Source organism: Oncorhynchus gorbuscha, linkage group LG15 (genome assembly GCF_021184085.1).
Source record: "Oncorhynchus gorbuscha isolate QuinsamMale2020 ecotype Even-year linkage group LG15, OgorEven_v1.0, whole genome shotgun sequence".
Taxonomy (NCBI): Eukaryota; Metazoa; Chordata; class Actinopteri; order Salmoniformes; family Salmonidae; genus Oncorhynchus; species Oncorhynchus gorbuscha.
The window spans coordinates 56390800-56410212 of record NC_060187.1 but is presented as its reverse complement, the minus strand read 5'-3'; the positions used below and the strand labels follow the sequence as shown (position 1 = coordinate 56410212).

Here is a 19413-nt window from a genome sequence, read left to right as displayed (position 1 = left end):
AGGCCATTATTTTGGCCACCATGACTATGCCTTACCACAGTGCACGAGTGGTCACTGAATGGTTTGATGAGTATTAAAAATGATGTAAACCATATGCCATGGCTCTCTCAGTCACCAGATCTCCTAGGATAGGATAAAGTAATCCTTCTCATCCCCCCCCCCCCTTAAAAGATTTAGATGCACTATTGTAAAGTGGCTGTTCCACTGGATGTCATAAGGTGAATGCACCAATTTGTAAGTCGCTCTGGATAAGAGCGTCTGCTAAATGACTTAAATGTAAATGTAATCTCAACCCAATTGAACACTTATGGGAGATTCTAGAGTGGTGCCTGTGACAGCGTTTTCAACCACCATCAACACCATCAACAAAACAGTTGCATCCCTCCAAGATACTTGTAGAATCTATGCAAAGGTGCATTGAAGCTGTTCTGACACTTGGTGGCCCTATTAAGAAACTATGTTGGTGTTTCCTTTATTTTGCCAGTTACCTATATGACTACAAACATCAACACATTTCAAGAGGGGACCATTTCAGTATTGACATACAAATTCATAAAAACAAAAAGCTAACTTTCACATTCTTCCAAAAAACACCAATTCATGGAAAAATATAAGGCCTTAAATGACTTGCTTATTTACCAAACACCACATTATTACTCAGTGGTTAACAAGCTGGCCCCTACAGCAGAACAGTCACCACAACCCCATTCCCCTTTCCTTGTGCTAGAACTGAAAAGGAAAACGCCACTCAGCTCCAAAAATGAAAGTGCACTACATAAGGGAAAAGGTTGTCACTTGGAATGCACTCTTTGTCTGGCATTCATTTGAGGGTTATATTATTCAAGTCCCCCGCCTGACTCGTTTTGAGGCCATTTGTATTTTTCTGAGTGCTTCAGATTTGATTGAGAGCTTCTTTATGGTCATAACACCATTGTTCTGACGGAGGACTGTATGAATAAACTACAGCAGGGTCCAAAGGTTTGCCTCACTTCCCTGATAAAGGCTTAAGCTGTGATAAGAGGCTCTACAGTCTACAATCACATTGAACTTCACCAGTGTCAGTATTATTCCCATGAAAACAAAAAGAATCAAACTTATCTTACACATCCACAGTTGAAGTCGGAAGTTTACATTCACCTTAGCCAAACACATTTAAACTCAGTTTTTCACAATTCCTGACATTTAATCCTAGTAAAAATTTCCTGTCTTAGGTCAGTTAGGATCACCACTTTATTTTAAGAATGTGAAATCAATATGATGTCAGAATAATAGTAGAGATAATTATTTATTTCAGCTTTTATTTCTTTCATCACATTCCCAGTGGGTCAGAGGTTTACATACACTCAATTAGTATTTGGCATTGTCTTTAACTTGTTTCGGGTAGCCTTCCCACAATAAGTTGCGTGAATTTTGTCCCATTCCTCCTGACAGAGCTGGTGTAACCGAGTCAGGTTGGTAGGCCTCCTTGCTCGCACATGCTTTTTCAGTTCTGCCCACAAATTTTCTATAGGATTGAGGTCAGGGCTTTGTGATGGCCACTCCAAAACCTTGACTTTGTTGCCCTTAAGCCATTTTGCCACAACTTTGGAAGTATGCTTGGGGCCATTGTCCATTTGGAAGACCCATTTGCGACCAAGCTTTAACTTCCTAAATGATGTCTTGAGATGTTGCTTCAATATATCCACATACTTTTCCTCCTCATGTCATCATCTATTTTGTGAAGTGCACCAGTCCCTCCTGCAGCAAAGCACCCCCACAACATGATGTTGCCACCCCAATGCCTCACGGTTGGGATGGTGTTCTTCGCAGGTGGGAGATGCTATGGTGACCAGCGAGCTGAGATAAGGGGGGACTTTACCTAGCAGGGTCTTGTAGATGACATGGAGCCAGTGGGTTTGGCGACGAGTATGAAGCTAGGGCCAGCCAACGAGAGCGTACAGGTGGTGGGTAGTATATGGGGCTTTGGTGACAAAACGGATTGCACTGTGATAGACTGCAGCCAATTTGTTGAGTAGGGTATTGGAGGCTATTTTGTAAATTACATTGCCGAAGTCGAGGATTGGTAGGATGGTCAGTTTTACAAGGGTATGTTTGGCAGCATGAGTAAAGGATGCTTTGTTGTGAAATAGGAAGCCAATTCTAGATTTAACTTTGGATTGGAGATGTTTGATATGGGTCTGGAAGGAGAGTTTACAGTCTAACCAGACACCTAAGTATTTGTAGTTGTCCACGTATTCTAAGTCAGAGCCGTCCAGAGTAGTGATTTTGGACAGGCGGGCAGGTGCAGGTAGCGATCGGTTGAAGAGCATGCATTTAGTTTGACTTGTATTTAAGAGCAATTGGAGGCCACAGAATGAGAGTTGTATGGCATTGAAGCTCGCCTGGAGGGTTGTTAACAGTGTCCAAAGAAGGGCCAGAAGTATACAGAATGGTGTCGTCTGCGTAGAGGTGGATCAGAGACTCACCAGCAGCAAGAGCGACATCATTGATGTATACAGAGAAGAGAGTCGGTCCAAGAATTGAACTTTTGTACCTGTTTCCTCCAGCATCTTCACAAAGTCCTTTGCTGTTTTTCTGGGATTGATTTGCACTTTTCGCACCAAAGTACGATCATCTCTAGGAGACAGAACGTGTTTCCTTCCTCAGCAGTATGACAGCTGCGTGGTCCCATGGTGTTTATACTTGCATACTATTGTTTGTACAGATGAACGTGATACCTTCAGGCGTTTGGAAATTGCTCCCAAGGATGAACCAGACTTTTGGAGGTCTACAATTGTTCTTCTGAGGTCTTTGATGATTTCTTTTGATTTTCCCATGATGTCAAGCAAAGAGGCACTGTTTGAAGGTAGGCCTTAAAATATATCCACAGGTACATCTCAAATTGACTCAAATGATGTCAATTAGCCTATTAGAAGCTTCTAAAGCCATGACATCATTTTCTGGAATTTTACAAGCTGTTTAAAGGCACAGTCAACTTAGTGTATGTACACTTCTGACCCACTGGAATTGTGATACAGTGAATTATAAAGTGAAACAATCTGTCTAAACAATTGTTGGAAAAATGACTTGTGTCATGCACAAAGTAGATACCCTAACAGACTTGCCAAAACTATAGTTTGTTAACAAGAAATGTGTTGAGTGGTTGAAAAACAAGTTTTAATGACTCCAACCTAAGTGTATGTAAAATTCCGACTTCAAATTGTTTGTGCACTAAAAGCGTATACTGTGTATGTCCTGTAGTGCTGAGCAATTAGTGCTTTTTGATATTTTCAATATCGGTTCAGATTTCTTTAAAACAAATGCATTATGTGGGTTCACTGCTGCAACAACACAGAATAAAATAATTGATGGTAGTGACTGCCCATTACTATCACTTATTAGGCTCTAACCATCATTTATTCACATGACTTTTACTTAAATTAAATATTGTGGTTGTTTATATTACACATTTGATTTCAGTATGATGATGTTATTTCATTAATACAACTCCAATGACTGCCCATATCTGCACATCACTTATTAATAAACCATCCTTCATTCATATTCCTTTAATAAAATATTTCAGTTATGTACATATAAAAAATTAAAAAATTAAAATCGATATATATATTTCAACATTTTATTTAGAGGCATTATCTAATCTCTGCTCAGGCAGTAGCAGCCAGCCAGCCATCTACTTCCGTTTCCTAAAGAGACGTCCTGCAGGCTAGCAGGCTAGCTTAGCTGGCTAGCTGCCTGCCTGCTGTCTGACAAAAATCACTATTTCAGCAGATCTTCAAGATAGATTTTAAGACGGCTAAATAACACCTGTCACTCTATTAGATGCATTGTCGGGTAGAGATACCGAAGCAACTGCTCTCCATCCCACCCGTGTCTCTCTATCGCTCTCAGCGTCAGTCTGCCGGCCCCACAGGCAGGCTTGAACCAATGAAAACAGGTAGCTATAGGCGTAATGGATTCTGGTCATTGTAGTTAATTACCACATTTACTTCACTTAGATGGGTTGGATAACATGTCCCAGCGAGTAATCTCTCTAGAGAAATGGCACAAATGGCACGGTGGGTGAGTGCACAGAAAACATTTTTACTAAATGGAATTAAAATAATTGACCTAATGTTCGTCATTTACTTAATTTTTTTTTTTTAACAAAAATAAACCAACATTTCAGTTCATCGCTGAGCACTAATGTCCTGTATACTTGCACAAAATCATGCATACATACACTTCCAACTGAGATGCTTACCTTGCTCTGTGGCTGTGGCTCGCGTTTACCTAGATGCTGTCCCATGTTGTCAACAGAGACTGTGGAGAAAAGAGAAGAATGGTATCAGACCCATCTGGAATTACAACACTCCCTTAAAAACCTGAGACTGTCGGTTTCAGTGGCAGCAGAGCTGACATTAAAGGAAGAAAACCACGACTTCATAAATCACTCTCCCTCCATTCCCCAATGAACCAACAACCAACAAAATTAACAAAAAAGAGGAAAAAAAGAGAAAACAGTGCAAAAACAAAACAGCAAGGCAAACTGGATACGTTTCAGTGCATGTGTGGCACTATTTACATGTGTGTATGTGTCTCTGTGTGTGCCCATGTGTGTTTGAATGCAAGTTTGTGTATATGCATGTGTACAAGCACCTGCGCAGCAACAGCCTCAGGCATAGAGGCACAGTGTCACTCAAAACGTATTACTTATTAAAATAAACTTTATTTGAGAGTTATTTTCTTTGACTGTCATTCTATCCCCGGCCCAGCAACTCCACTCCCACTTATGTCCAGTTCCACATCCCAACCCTCAGTTTCCTTCAATCCCACCCATCTCTGCTGCCACCCTCTTTGGATGGCTATGTGCCATATACGTGGCACATATAAAAGGGGGGCCAAAAAGTAGTAGTCAGCCACCAATTGTACAAGTTTTCCAACTTAAAAAGATGAGGCCTGTAATCTTCATCATAGGTACACCTCAACTATGACAGACAAAATGAGGGGAAAAAAATCCAGAAAATCACATTGTAGGATTTTTAAATTAATTTATTTGCAAATTATGGTGGAAAATAAGTATTTGGTCAATAACAAAAGTTTCTCAATACTTTGTTATATACCCTTTGTTGGCTATGACAGAGGTCAAACGTTTTCTGTAAGTCTTCACAAGATTTTCACACACTGTTGCTGGTATTTTGGCCCATTCCTCTATGCAGATCTCCTCTAGAGCAGTGATGTTTTGGGGCTGTTGCTGGGCAACAGACTTTCAACTCCCTCCAAAGATTTTCTATGGGGTTGAGATCTGGAGACTGGCTAGGCCACTCCAGGACCTTGAAATGCTTCTTACGAAGCCACTCCTTCATTACCTGGGCGGTGTGTTTGGGATCATTGTCATGCTGAAAGACCCCAGACACGTTTCATCTACAATGCCCTTGCTAATGGAAGGAGGTTTTCACTCAAAATCTCACAATACATGGCCCCATTCATTCTTTCCTTTACACGGATCAGTTGTCCTGGTCCCTTTGTAGAAAAACAGCCCTAAAGCATGTTTCCACCCCCATGCATCACAGTAGGTATGGTGTTCTTTGGATGCAACTCAGCATTCTTTGTCCTCCAAACACGACGAGTTGAGTTTTTACCAAAACGTTCTATTTTGGTTTCATCTGACCATATGACATTCTCCCAATCTTCTTCTGGATCATCCAAATGCTCTCTAGCAAACTTCAGACGGGCCTGGACATGTACTGGCTTAAGCAGGGGGACACGTCTGGCACTGCAGGATTTGAGTCCCTGGCTGCATTGTGTGTTACTGATGGTAGGCTTTGTTACTTTGGTCCCAGCTCTCTGCAGGTCATTCACTAGGTCCCCTCGTGTGGTTCTGGGATTTTTGCTCACCGTTCTTGTGATTATTTTGACCCCACGGGGTGAGATCTTGTGTGGAGCCCCAGATCGAGGGAGATTATCAGTGGTCTTGTATGTTTTACATTTCCTAATAATTGCTCCCACAGTTGATTTATTCAAACCAAGCTGCTTACCTGTTGCAGATTCAGTCTTCCCAGCCTGGTGCAGGTCTACAATTTTGTTTCTGGTGTCCTTTGACAGCTCTTTGGTCTTGGCCATAGTAGAGTTCAGAGTGTGACTGTTTGAGGTTGTGGACAGGTGTCTTTTATACTGATAACAAGTTCAAACAGGTGCCGTTAATACAGGTAACGAGTGGAGGACAGAGGAGCCTCTTAAAGAAGAAGTTACAGGTCTGTGAGAGCCAGAAATCTTGCTTGTTTGTAGGTGACCAAATACTTATTTTCCACCATCATTTGCAAATAAATTCATAAACAAATCCTACAATGTGATTTTCTGGATTTTTTTCTCATTTTGTCTGTCATAGTTGAAGTGTACCTATGATGAAAACTACAGGCCTCTCATCTTTTTAGGTGGGAGAACTTGCACAATTGGTGGCTGACTAAATACTTTTCTGCCCCACTGTGTGTGTGTGTGTGTGTGTGTGTGTGTGTGTGTGTGTGTGTGTGTGTGTGTGTGTGTGTGTGTGTGTGTGTGTGTGTGTGTGTGTGTGTGTGTGTATATATATATATCTTTCAACTATGCTGTGATGTTTAACATACAATTGTAATGTAATTGAATAGAATCCACAGATTGCGAGTTGAAGATAAATACTTTCACTAATAAGAATATTAGTATATTAGTAACTGACTGACCAAGTTTCTCCAGATCTCCAAACAATGCTACTTCTAGGGTCAATTTTAGATCAATGTTACGCATTTTTAGCCATTCCTGAACCTGAGACCAGAAAAAAGCTACCTGAGGGCAATACCAGAACAAATGGTCTATTGATTCCGTATCTTCACAACGAAATCTACAGAGCTGTGATGATTGTATGCCCCACATATTCAACATTTTGTTGGTGGCAAGAATTCCCTTACAATCATTTAAGCTGAAAGGCACGAAGTCTTGAATTGTTTTATATATCCACTCATACCCCAAGTGCCATGTAATTAGTACATCAATAATCACTTCCCAGCTATTTTGCAATCTGTATGACACAGCTGTCAACATCCTGGTCCTCAAATGAAACTGGTATGCTTTCCAATTTGTTCAGTTTTGATCCTTTATCTAGGGCAGACAGACCAGTTCCCTACCTCCTCCCGCTGCCACCTGCCTCCTCGATATGGGGTAATGCTTTAATCAGTTGGTTGTAATCTTGGATTGAGCAGACCTTCCTATACATTTCCGATAACTCAATGAAAGACATAACTCAACCATTCCAATATAATTTAAAAACAAAATACCGTTTTCAAAACATCTTTTCCATAAAGGTCTTTTATCAACCAGCACATTTGAGTTCAACCATAATATTTGTTCTCCCTTTTCTGGGTGATGAAATTGAAATAAACTCTGCAATGCTTGTCTGAAAAATAGATACTTTGAACAAAGTTTCACTTGATTAATTAATCGAAAATTAGACATGGCAATCTGCACAAAAGCAAAAAGGCCATTTTTAAACAACAACAAGCTTGTTTTAGTAATCTACTTGAGAAACAGTTTAGGTTCAGGTAAAAACTTTTGTAGAAATGAAGCTTTTAGAGAGGATTAGTGCTTTTATACTTAACATCAACCCATCCAGTTCATATTCATTATAGAAATAGGCAGGCTTTGTCTTGTCAAAATTAGGTTTTAGTTCAGAGAGGCCAGAAGATAACAAAGAATTAAATCAATTGGTTGTGTCCTATAATAACATTGATCCAATTGACAAGGTAATGAAGAATTAACCCCGCATCAATGTCCCAATCTCATCTTTACCTTAACAAAAGGTCAACATCTTAAAAGAACACATCCTTCCTCATGCCCGAAGCAAATAACCACATGAAACATTGAGCAGAACAGTCTGGAAATGGAGACAAAGCCATGGACTGTGCAGCTGATGAAACGTTTCTCACTTGTTCTTGCAGCATCAGAGCGCCGTTACCGTACATTTCAAATTCAGATGAGACACTGGAAGTGTATTAGAGAGTGAGATCATGAGAGCGTTGGACTAGATCCCAAATCTCAGGGCCTGTTACCCAAGGGGGTTTGCACAGGACTACACACTGTTCCTAACAACTGAAGGATACTTTTGGACAATGAAATAATGTGTGTGTTTTGTTATTGTCTTTTGTTGGGACTGAACTCGGCCCTAATTAGGTGTGACAGTAGCCTTTACAGTACGAGAGGTGAGATGGTTATATTTTATGTCACATGGGGCTTCAAATGGGTCCCGATATCATGCTGTAATAGGGAGCTGTTTCAATAAGCTTTAGCATTCACAGTTGGGGGGGGGGGGAACAGGCTTTATTTTACCTCTGCATAAATGCATGGGTCTGCACTAGAAATACATTTACATTTAAGTCATTTAGCAGACGCTCTTATAAATAGGCCTACCTAAGGGGCAATCTGTGATTGCTACATCCATTTTGGGACTTTTAAATTAATTATATATAGTATACTCATTGATTATTGAAGAAAATAACTTAAAAATACCTCATGAGCTTAGTTCAACTGTCATACCGCATCAGAACGCAAAATATAATCTTGTTTTACTACAATGTTTGTAAACGTAAACAAACACTGTACGGCCTCAAAACAAGTATATTTTTTATAAAAATGGATGGTTGGTCCTTGAAACCAGAGCTCTGTCTATGAATTTGAGAAGTTACCTTTCTCCTGCACCATCCTTCAGCTTTTTCCCAAAACAGTGGTGGAGAGGAGCCGTATTATTATTTCAACTGCAGACTGCCCCTTTAATATTTGCAAGATTGCAGCGGCAACAATCTAATAGCTTTTCTGTTACGATTACCGTGTAGCGGATGTGATTTTAAATGTGAGTTTAAAGTAAGATGCAGGAACAACCTTTTCTCATGGACATCATAAAAAGAAAGTTACAAGATGACTACCTCCGCAATATAGTGACTATTACCTACAGCATGTAGCCTGAGGATGATTAACTCCGCAATATAGTGAGCATTACCTACAGCATGTACAGTCTCAGGATTATTACCTCCGCAATATAGTGACTATTACCTACAGCATGTAGCCTCAGGATGATTAACTCCGCAATATAGTGAGCATTACCTACAGCATGTACAGTCTCAGGATTATTACCTCCGCAATATAGTGACTATTACCTACAGCATGTAGCCTCAGGATGATTAACTCCGCAATATAGTGAGCATTACCTACAGCATGTACAGTCTCAGGATGATTTATATAGTACCTACAGCATGTCTCAGGATGGCAATATAGTTATTACCTACAGCACAATATAGTGAGTATTACCTACAGCATGTACAGTCTCAGGATGATTACCTCCGCAATATAGTGACTATTACCTACAGCATGTACAGTCTCAGGATGATTACCTCCGCAATATAGTGACTATTACCTACAGCATGTACAGTCTCAGGATGATTACCTCCGCAATATAGTGAGTATTACCTACAGCATGTACAGTCTCAGGATGATTACCTCCGCAATATAGTGAGTATTACCTACAGCATGTACAGTCTCAGGATGATTACCTCCGCAATATAGTGAGTATTACCTACAGCATGTACAGTCTCAGGATGATTACCTCCGCAATATAGTGAGTATTACCTACAGCATGTACAGTATAGAGCAAATGAGTGCATTTTTGTAGAGGCCAAATGTAGCTCTTGACGTCTCACACAGTATATTACTGCATTTGGCTGAAGATTATTTTACATTTAAGTCATTTAGCAGACGCTCTTATCCAGAGCGACTTGCAAATTATAAACAGAGAACAAAGCAGCATCTTGATAGGCATTCAAATGAAATATGTCTTTTAGATCCAGAGCCAAAAACTCCAGCTTTGTTGCTACGGGCCTTTGTGGAAACTGCTGAAAGCAAAGAAAGGAGTGTATGAGAGTTGCTCTGTGAATTCAACTTTTCCCTTCAAAACAAAAAGAGGTCTTAGCACATCAGAGTAGTAGCCAGGTGATCGTTCACCTGTCCCTTTAAAAGGGCGAAGAATATATCGCCACAATAGTTGGCAAGTAGGCTCGTTTACAGTAGGCTCCCAAACACATGAGCATGGGCTTTTCTGATTCCTAAGATCTATGGTAGTCACGCACAGCCACGACTTCAGCTAACTACAAAACGGAATACATGTTGGCTTTGGGAATTAATCTACTGGTACTAACAGAAAATGACATACTTTGTACAACTGCCATATAGCCTAAGCTTTGGTGAGCTCAACTCTCTTATGGAGCAAGGTCCTGAAACAAGTTCTAATCCTTTCTTAAAGCAACATTCTCTGGTGTGAGAGGGCTCAATCAAGTAAGCATGGTTACGTACTTCAGTAGCTACAGTGGGGCAAAAAAGTATTTAGTCAGCCAACAATTGTGCAAGTTCTCCCACTTAAAAAGATGAGGCCTGTAATGTTCATCATAGGTACACTTCAACTATGACAGACAAATTGAGAAGAAAAAAATCCAGAAAATCACATTGTAGGATTTTTAATGAATTTATTTCCAAATAATTATGGTGGGAAATAAGTATTTGGTCAATAACAAAAGTTTATCTCAATACTTTGTTTATATACCCTTTGTTGGCAATGACAGAGGTCAAAGCCTAACTTCTTGTATAACCAAGAAAGACAAACAACTAGGCTAAATGAAAACGTAAAAGCGGAAAACGAATTGACAAAGACAAGCAAACCAAAGTAAGACGCCGACCCTTCAATACGCTTTGCCATCTTTCTCCAGACCAGAAAGATTTAAATGTGTTCATGGCTTTGCCTGTGAACAAGACCACTTTTCCAGTAACCACACTGACAATGTGTTAACATTCTTCCCAAGGTTGTGAGTGTGAGAAACTCTGAACGTATTATCCGCAAGATTCTGGGAAACCAAAATAACATTCAGAGAATATCTATGTCACAAAGAGTGGTGAGAGGATACAGATGAGATGAGGTTTCTCCCTCACAAAAAAATATGACATAAGCACAGCTGGAGCCTGCGAGGACTTGCATACCATGGGCGTTGCAGAAAACTGAAAGAAAAATCCGTGCTGTAATTAAACTTCTACACAGCCGCCTCCAATCCAACAAAAGAAGCTCCGTTCCTTACCTTTTTGCACATAGGCCTCTATAAGATTCTATGACTCAAACACTTTGCAAATCAATTGGGGGGGGGGGGGGGGTAGACTACAGGCAGCGGAAGAGAACATACAGAGACAGAGACAGTGGATGATAAGGGAGAACCATAATAGGTCTTACTCTCTCTCTCACACACACACACACACCCCTCTGGGGATATGAACCTTGCCTATTATATTTGAAGGTTGTATGGGAGATACAGCACCAGGCAGGCATGGTAATTATAGGACAACCTTCCTCACATAGGCCAGCACTCGCAGTACTGCAGCACTCAGAACCATCAATGCATATGAACAATTATCTATATTCCCTCTAACTTCTGCTTGTGTGATTGCTCTGCTGCTGTCTGTTACCTAGGACCAGGAGACTCAAAGACTGTGAAAATCAAATAAAAAATATATTGATTTGGTCTGGCTGAGAGGCTTAATTCATTACAAAATACCTCATACACTTTCCCTCATATCAACATACTGCCTTCTGACTTGGTTGCCCATCTACTGTCAGCTGGTATTTTGTTTTATAGCTAGTAGTTAATGTTTTTATTTATTTAATACTAGTCCCATAAGAAACTGGGGGTTTGTTTAAATTATGTTCATGCTCTATCCAGGGAGGATGTAAATGACTGCTCACCCATAGCGTAAGAGTGGAGAGCCCATCATTTTTAACATGTACCAACTTGGAGATAAAAGGCATCACAGCTTAATTCATGAGCCATACCTCCATATCTCCATCCGAGAGTGATGGTTTTATGTATCAACAGAAAAAGCTATCTTCCTTCTCTACAGTGAGAAATGGATAAATAAGTATTCATTTATTCTGCTTCCCAACCTGCGAGACTGAAACAGATATGACTTTCCTGCAACATAAATTGCCCTTTAGGGATAAACAGTTATTTATGATTGCTGACAGAAGGAACTATGGATTACCCTGTAATACAAACATCGGGCACAATAAATCCAAGACACAATGCGATACACTTCTCTAGTTTGACAGAACGAACACATATTCTTGTTCACATCATTGGGTGTATACACTTTACAGGCTCAGAGAACAACAAACCTAAAACGGTATTCTAAACATTGGAGTTTCTATTTAGCCTGCATGGGAATCCTCCTCTTTGACACGTTATTCTGGTCACTGTACCAAACACAAGGTCAGCGAGCACACTGAGTGAAGTAGACACTATTTGGAGTTAGCCCCGGAGATTGGGAAAGACAAGCAAACAATTCACAGTGGTGCTGAGCAGTTTTTCCATGAGACTAAGATATCATTTTAAGATATCAGGGTATAAGTGTCCCATGACTCACTCCCTCTAAGTCCTCATATCATCAGTGTTAACTAGCCACAATGATAAACTCCCAGAAGGAGTACCAGTAGCATCTCCCAGCTGTGTGTGGTCTTAGTAGGGGCGAGAATCACTGCCCTCTCCATGGTGCTGAATGCAAACCAATACACTCACTCATCATCTCGGTCTCTCTCACACACAGACTTCCTGTCATTATATCAGATAATGGATCCATATGTGCCAGGAACGTGTGGGGCTGGTGTGCATGTATCCATGGAAAATGAGATAATATACAGACATCCTTGTGGATGGTGGACAAGTGCTTCATTTAACCCTCCAGGTGCCCAAGGGCTTATGTAACCCACTTGGAGATACTCAGTGATACTAAGTCCCTGGTAGTGACACTAGAGCCAGGGTCAGAGGTAGAGGTCGACCGATTATTATTTTTTCAACGCCGATACCGATTATTGGCGGACCAAAAAAGGCAGACACCGATTAATCGGCCGATTTTGTTGTTGTAATAATGACAATTACAACAATACTGAATGAACACTTATTTTAACTTAATATAATACTAGAGGTCGACCGATTAATCGGAATGACCGATTAATTGGGGCCGATTTCAAGTTTTCATAACAAATTGGAAATCGGTATTTTTGGGTGCCGATTTGCAGATTTAAAAAAAAATGTATACCTTTATTTAACTAGGTAAGTCAGTTAAGAACACATTCTTATTTTCAATGACGGCCTATGAACGGTGGGTTAACTGCCTCGTTCAGGGGCAGAACGGCAGCTTTTCACCTTGTCAGCTCGGGGGATCCAACCTTGCAACCTTAGAGTTAACTAGTCCAACGCAATAACGACCTGCCTCTCTCTCGTTGTACTCCACAAGGAGACTGCCTGTTACGCGAATGCAGTAAGCCAATGTAAGTTGCTAACTAGTATTAAACTTATCTTATAAAAAACAAATCAATCAATCATAATCAGTAGTTAACTACACATGGTTGATGATATTACTTGATATTAGCTAGCGTGTCCAGCGTTGCATATAATCTGACTGAGCATACAAGCATACAAATATCTGACTGAGCGATGGTAGGCAGAAGCAGGCACGTAAATATTCAGTCAATCAGCACTTTTGTGCATTTTGCCAGCAGCTCTTCGTTGTGCTTCAAGAATTGCGCTGTTTATGACTTCAAGCATATCAACTCCCGAGATGAGGCTGGTGTAACTGAAGTGAAATGGCTAGCTAGTTAGCGCGCGCTAATAGCGTTTCAAACGTCACTCGCTCTGGGCCTTCTAATAGTTGTTCCCCTTGCTCTGCATGGGTAACGCTGCTTCTATGGTGGCTGTTGTCGTTGTGTTGCTGGTTCGAGCCCAGGGAGGAGTGAGGAGAGGGACGGAAGCTATTACGTTACACTGACAATACTGAAGTGTCTATAAGAACATCCAATAGTCAAAGAATAGTCCGATAATTCCTATAATTACTACAACCTAAAACTTATTACCTGGGAATATTGAAGACTCATGTTTAAAGGAACCACCAGCTTTCATATGTTCTCATGTTCTTCTCCAACACTTTGTTTTTGCATTATTTAAACCAAATTGAACATGTTTCATTATTTACTTGAGGCTAAATTGATTTTACTGATGTATTATATTAAGTTAAAATAAGTGTTAATTCAGTATTGTTGGAATTGTCATTATTACAAAAACAAACAAAAATTAAACGGGCGATTCATCGGTATCGGCTTTTTGGGTCCTCCAATAATCGGTATCGGCGTTGAAAAATCATAAAAATCGGTCGACCCCTATATAATACATCAATAAAAATCAATTTAGCCTCAAATAAATAATGAAACATGTTCAATTTGGTTTAAATAATGCAAAAACAAAGTGTTAAAGAAATAAAAGTGCAATATGTGCCATTTGAGTTCCTTGCTCAGAACATGAGAACATATGAAAGTTGGTGGTTCTTTTTAACATGAGACTTATATTCCAAGGTAAGAGGTTTTAGGTTGTAGTTAATATAGTATTTATAGGACTATTTCTCTATAACATTTGTATTTTATTAACCTTTGACTATTGGATGTTTTTATAGTGTAACAGTATAGCTTCCGTCCCTCTCCTCGCCCCTACCTGGCCTCGAACCAGGAACACATCGACAACAGCCACACTCGAAGCAGCGTTACCCATCGCTCCATAAAAGCCGTGGCCCTTGCAGAGCAAGGGGAATAACTACTCCAAGTCTCAGAGCGAGTGACTTTTGAAACGCCATTACCGCACACCCCGCTAACTAGCTAGCTGGCAAAACGCACGAAAGTGATGTTTGAATGAATGCTTACAAGCCTGCTGCCGCCTACCATCGCTCAGTCAGACTGCTCTATCAAATCATAGACTTAATTAGAACATAATGATACACAGAAATACGAGCCTTAGGTCATTAATATGGTCGAATCCAGAAACTATCATTTCAAAAACAAAACGTTTATTATTTCAGTGAAATACGGAACCGTACGGTATTTTATCTAACGGGTGGCATCTAAATATTATTGTTACATTGTACAACCTTCAATGTTATGTCATAATTACGTAAAATTCTGGCAAATTAGTTCGCAATGAGCCAGGCGGCCCAAAATGTTGCAAATACCCTGACTCTGCGTGCGCAATGAACGCAAGAGAAGTGACACAATTTCACCTGGTTAATATATTGCCTGCTAACCTGGATTTCTTTTAGCTATATATGCAGGTTTAAAAATATATAATAATAATAATAATAATAATAAATGCCATTTAGCAGACGCTTTTATCCAAAGCGACTTATACTTCTGTGCATTGATTTTAAGAAAGGCATTGGTGTTTATGGTTAGGTACAGTCGTGCAATGATTGTGCTTTTTTCGCAAATGCGCTGTTGTTAAATCATCCCCCAGCGTTGCATCGATTATATGCAACGCAGGACACGCTAGATAAACTAGTAATATCAAACATGTGTAGTTAACTAGTGATTATGATTGATTGATTGTTTTTTTTTGAGCTACGTTTAATGTTAGCTAGCAACTTAACTTGGATTCTACTGCATTTGCGTAACAGGCAGGCTCCTCATGGAGTGCATTGAGAGGCAGGTTGTTAGAGCGTTGGACTAGTTAACCGTAAGGTTGCAAGATTGAATCCCAGAGCTGACCAGGTAAAAATCATGTAAAAAGCCCCTGCACAAGGCAGTTTACCCACCGTTCTTAGGCTGTCATTGAACATAAGAATGTGTTCGTAACTGACTTGCCTAGATAAATAAAGGTGTAAAAAAATATATTTAAAAAATAATAATAATTCTGCAAAATCATCATCCAATTATACCGATTTCCGAACTTTTTTTTTTCTTATTGGACAAGTCCATGTTATCCCTTCCTTGTTTCAGTACATTTGTATTGCGTTTAGTGTCTAGTGAACATGAACCTGGACACAGAGTTGGATGAAAGAAAACTTTACTAGGAAAAGAGGCTCAGGTTTCTCTATCCCTATCAATTTATGTTCTCCCCTTTCACTTCTTCCTTTTCCCTCTATACTCATCTCTCTCAATCTCTGGGAAGAGAAAGGATATTGTTTAAATATCTCTCCATCCTTCCTTTGCTCTCTACCCACTGCTCCCTCAAGCTCTGGGAAGAGAGATTTGTGAGTGTTTGAATGCCTGTGTGAGTGTTTTGAATGTCATGTTTGTGGGCAAGGCACTGTCCTACTCCCCTGTTCACTGGGCTTCAAGATGTTTTTGTCATTTTAGAAGTTCACAGAAAGGATGACCATTAAACCCCATGGTTGCACCACGGTCCAAGATTAGCAGAAATGCCAGTATAAACCCCATTGCAGCATCACTGTGGTTCTGTTTGACACAGCAAGCCCATCATTAGTGGCAGAACCAAGCTTTGATTTAGGCCCATTCCGTCAGCACTGAATCATTGATGTGGACAGCGGTGTCTTTTAGTCGGAAGTTTGGGCAGTTCTTCTCAGGTCCATAACATCTGGTCTTGATACTCCATATGACCTGTGATATTTCCAGTTCCTGGCAGCAGCACGTCCATCACTTAGCGCTCATACTGCCACACAGTCTCTCCCAGACCCTGGGCAGAAGAACCAAACACTGAAGACTATAAAATGTGATTTCTAGAGGACCTTCACAGCAGAGAAATGCCCGAAAGCAACACCAACTGGTGCAGACATGAGAGGAAGTGAGATAGACAGAAGGGAGGAAGTTGGTGAGAGTGGGAGGACAGAAGTTACCTTGGTGATTCATCTACTTGCACAGGCATGCACATGGACGCGTACGCATACACATTAGATATGCAAACAGGAGTCTCTCTAACACACACACACACACACACAAATACACTTCCGTGTTCTTTCCCACACAGGACAACATAAACACACACACATTAACACACATTTCAAGTCTTTCATTGCATCTGTAAGCTACTTCATTCCCCGATATATGCATGTCTAATATGGACCAGCTTGTGGAAAGAACTAGAAGACTTTACTGTTGAGCTGGTTTCCTGTGTATCAACGCCATTCCCCTGGGTCTCTACAGCAGCAAACCAAAATACTATGAATAGTCACAAAACACCCCAACTTATATCAGCACAAGCTGAGGGTTATAGCCAATATAAAGGGCTTTATAAATACATTTGATTGATTGCCAATAGACACACTCAAAACCGTGTTCACGCAGTGTGTCAGGTGCAAGAAGGAGGGCTTTGTGAAAGGCAAAATGAAGGAACGTTAAAGCGCCAAGACATGTGACTGTTAAACAAACAGCTGAGCATTTGTGTCTGACTGAGTCAACACCTCAAATATATTATGGAATCTCTTCCAATAACCTTGTAATTCAGTAGAAAATCTAGAACTATCACTTTCCTGTCGATTCTGTTCAAAACTACAACAGAGTGTGCAACGTACATTGAGCACAATACATTGATCTTACAGATTACTTTTTCCCCCGATTAAGTTGGGGGTTAGTGTTTTGTTCATTTGCTACTACCAGATGCCTTCTTTGAAAACAGCACATAGAAGAGGATACATGTCGATTACATAAGTCTGTCAGTTTAGACCTAGCCTCAAATAGTATTTGAAATATATTTTGGAAATAGTCCCAAAAGGGCACTGTTCGCCCATCTGTGTCCAGTTTGAACCCACTCGTGTGCAAGTGTTTTTATTTATAGAACTCAGCACATCAAGAGAGGATGGCTTTGGGGTCAAATGTTTTCTTCTGATCCACAAAAGCCTGGTTAGGTGACTAACCTCTCACCAACTAGAATAAAATAGGCATTCGATTATAACACAGCAGGTCCAGACAGTGCATCTCATTGTGGACTACAGGTAGGCTATATGGTGTTAGTATTGTTTACATCTTCCTCAGCGACATGTTTATAATTGTATTGTTTTACGCAGAGTGGGCTGCTCTCTCCATCCATTCCAATGTGAGATAGTTCTGGCCAAGGTGCCTAGTCCTAGCATAACATTCAACTGAGAGTTGGTGTGAGCACTGCTTGGAGGAAAACGTGATATTCGACCGACAGTGACAGTCTAGCCCATTTTGTTCTGTAGGCCTTATTATGTGAGGCTATGAAAATATTCGTATTGACAATAGGCATGATGTGTCGCTTTGTCAAACATTCAACTGAATTCATGCATAACACGACATTCCTCGACATTCTTACGCAGGTCGAAACTTAGCAAGCTCTTATAGGCTAAAGACAACATACTAAATCGGTTGATGCCCCGCAACAAAACGGCTGTCAACAGAGCTGCAATGTATCAGTCACATGGACGGGCGCTGCTACAACCACAATTTACTATCATTTGAGTTTCTTTTTCGGCTGTCTTTTACATACCCTTCTCCGTTTAGATCGAATCAAATGCATCCACCATAAGAGGCTGTGATTTTGATGTGACGTTTCTCTTCTCGTGGACCATAACGTTTTATCTTCCACGGTTCGGCGTTGTTTTCACCTTCTTCGTAAACATGTACGGCTCGTTTGCTTCCTGTTTTACGCACAGTGATGGTTGTTTCTTCGGGGTGGGGCGGAATGTTGATGCAACGCAGAGAAATGTGGGCAAAAGTCCCGAGCATGCCCTCACACGTTACTGTAACATCTGTGTCACGAGACACGTTCGTTCGAAGTGTGTGATAGAGTGGTTGCTGCCCTTGTGAGTTTGTGAAGAAAATGTATTTTGTTGTAAAACGAGGTATATCGGGCAACACAAACTGCGGCAGTGTTGCTTTAGAAGGCTAAGCATGCAGATAGGATACGATTCATACACAGGCTTTGAATGAAATGGAATTGGACATGGTGAATTCTGTTTCTTATTCAAATCAGTTAGGGACACTATTTACACAGTATTAATTGCACAGGAATTAAAATACTGTGCTGATCCTCGCTATTTGAGCCACGTTACAATTCTCTACAAGTGAGTTAATCCTATTGGTACGATCTATGGGCTGTTTGCCTTTTGACGGATGAGTAGGGTGTTTGCCTGCAATGCTAGCAACTCAGGTTCACTTCCCTGCCCTAAAGTTTGCTACAATATTTTGTACACTGAACAAAAATGTGAATGCAACATGTAAAGTGTTCCTCCCATGTTTAATGAGCTGAAATAAAAGACCCCAGCAAATGTTCAATAGGCACTAAAAGCTTTTTCTCTCAAATGTTGTGCACACATTTGTTTACATCCTTGTTAGTGAAAATGTTTCCTTTGTCAAGATAATCCACCTGACAGGTGTGGCATATCAAGAAGCTGATTAAACAGCATGCTCATTACACAGATGCACCTTGTGCTGGGGACAGTAAAAGACCACTCTAAAATGTGCAGTTTTATCACACAACACAATGCCACAGATGTCTCAAGTTCTGAGAGGGCATGCAATTGGCATGCTGAGTGCAGGAATGTCCGCCAGAGCTGTTGCCAGAGAATTGGATGTACATTTCTCTG

The 19413-nt window shown here is 40.4% G+C and overlaps 1 protein-coding gene across 1 annotated transcript in view; it reads right to left on the bottom strand.

Annotated features, from left to right (window-relative positions):
• LOC123997536 (myelin basic protein-like) overlaps positions 1-18506 on the bottom strand; it is a 51980-nt gene extending 33474 nt beyond the window's left edge. The window contains exons 1-2 of the mRNA XM_046301879.1: positions 18315-18506; positions 4244-4302 (exon numbers count right to left, since the gene is read on the bottom strand). Coding sequence (XP_046157835.1) covers positions 4244-4288 — 45 coding nt within the window. The 5' untranslated portion in view covers positions 4289-4302; positions 18315-18506. The remainder of the gene's footprint in view (positions 1-4243; positions 4303-18314) is intronic.
• Between the last annotated feature and the right edge of the window lie 907 nt (positions 18507-19413).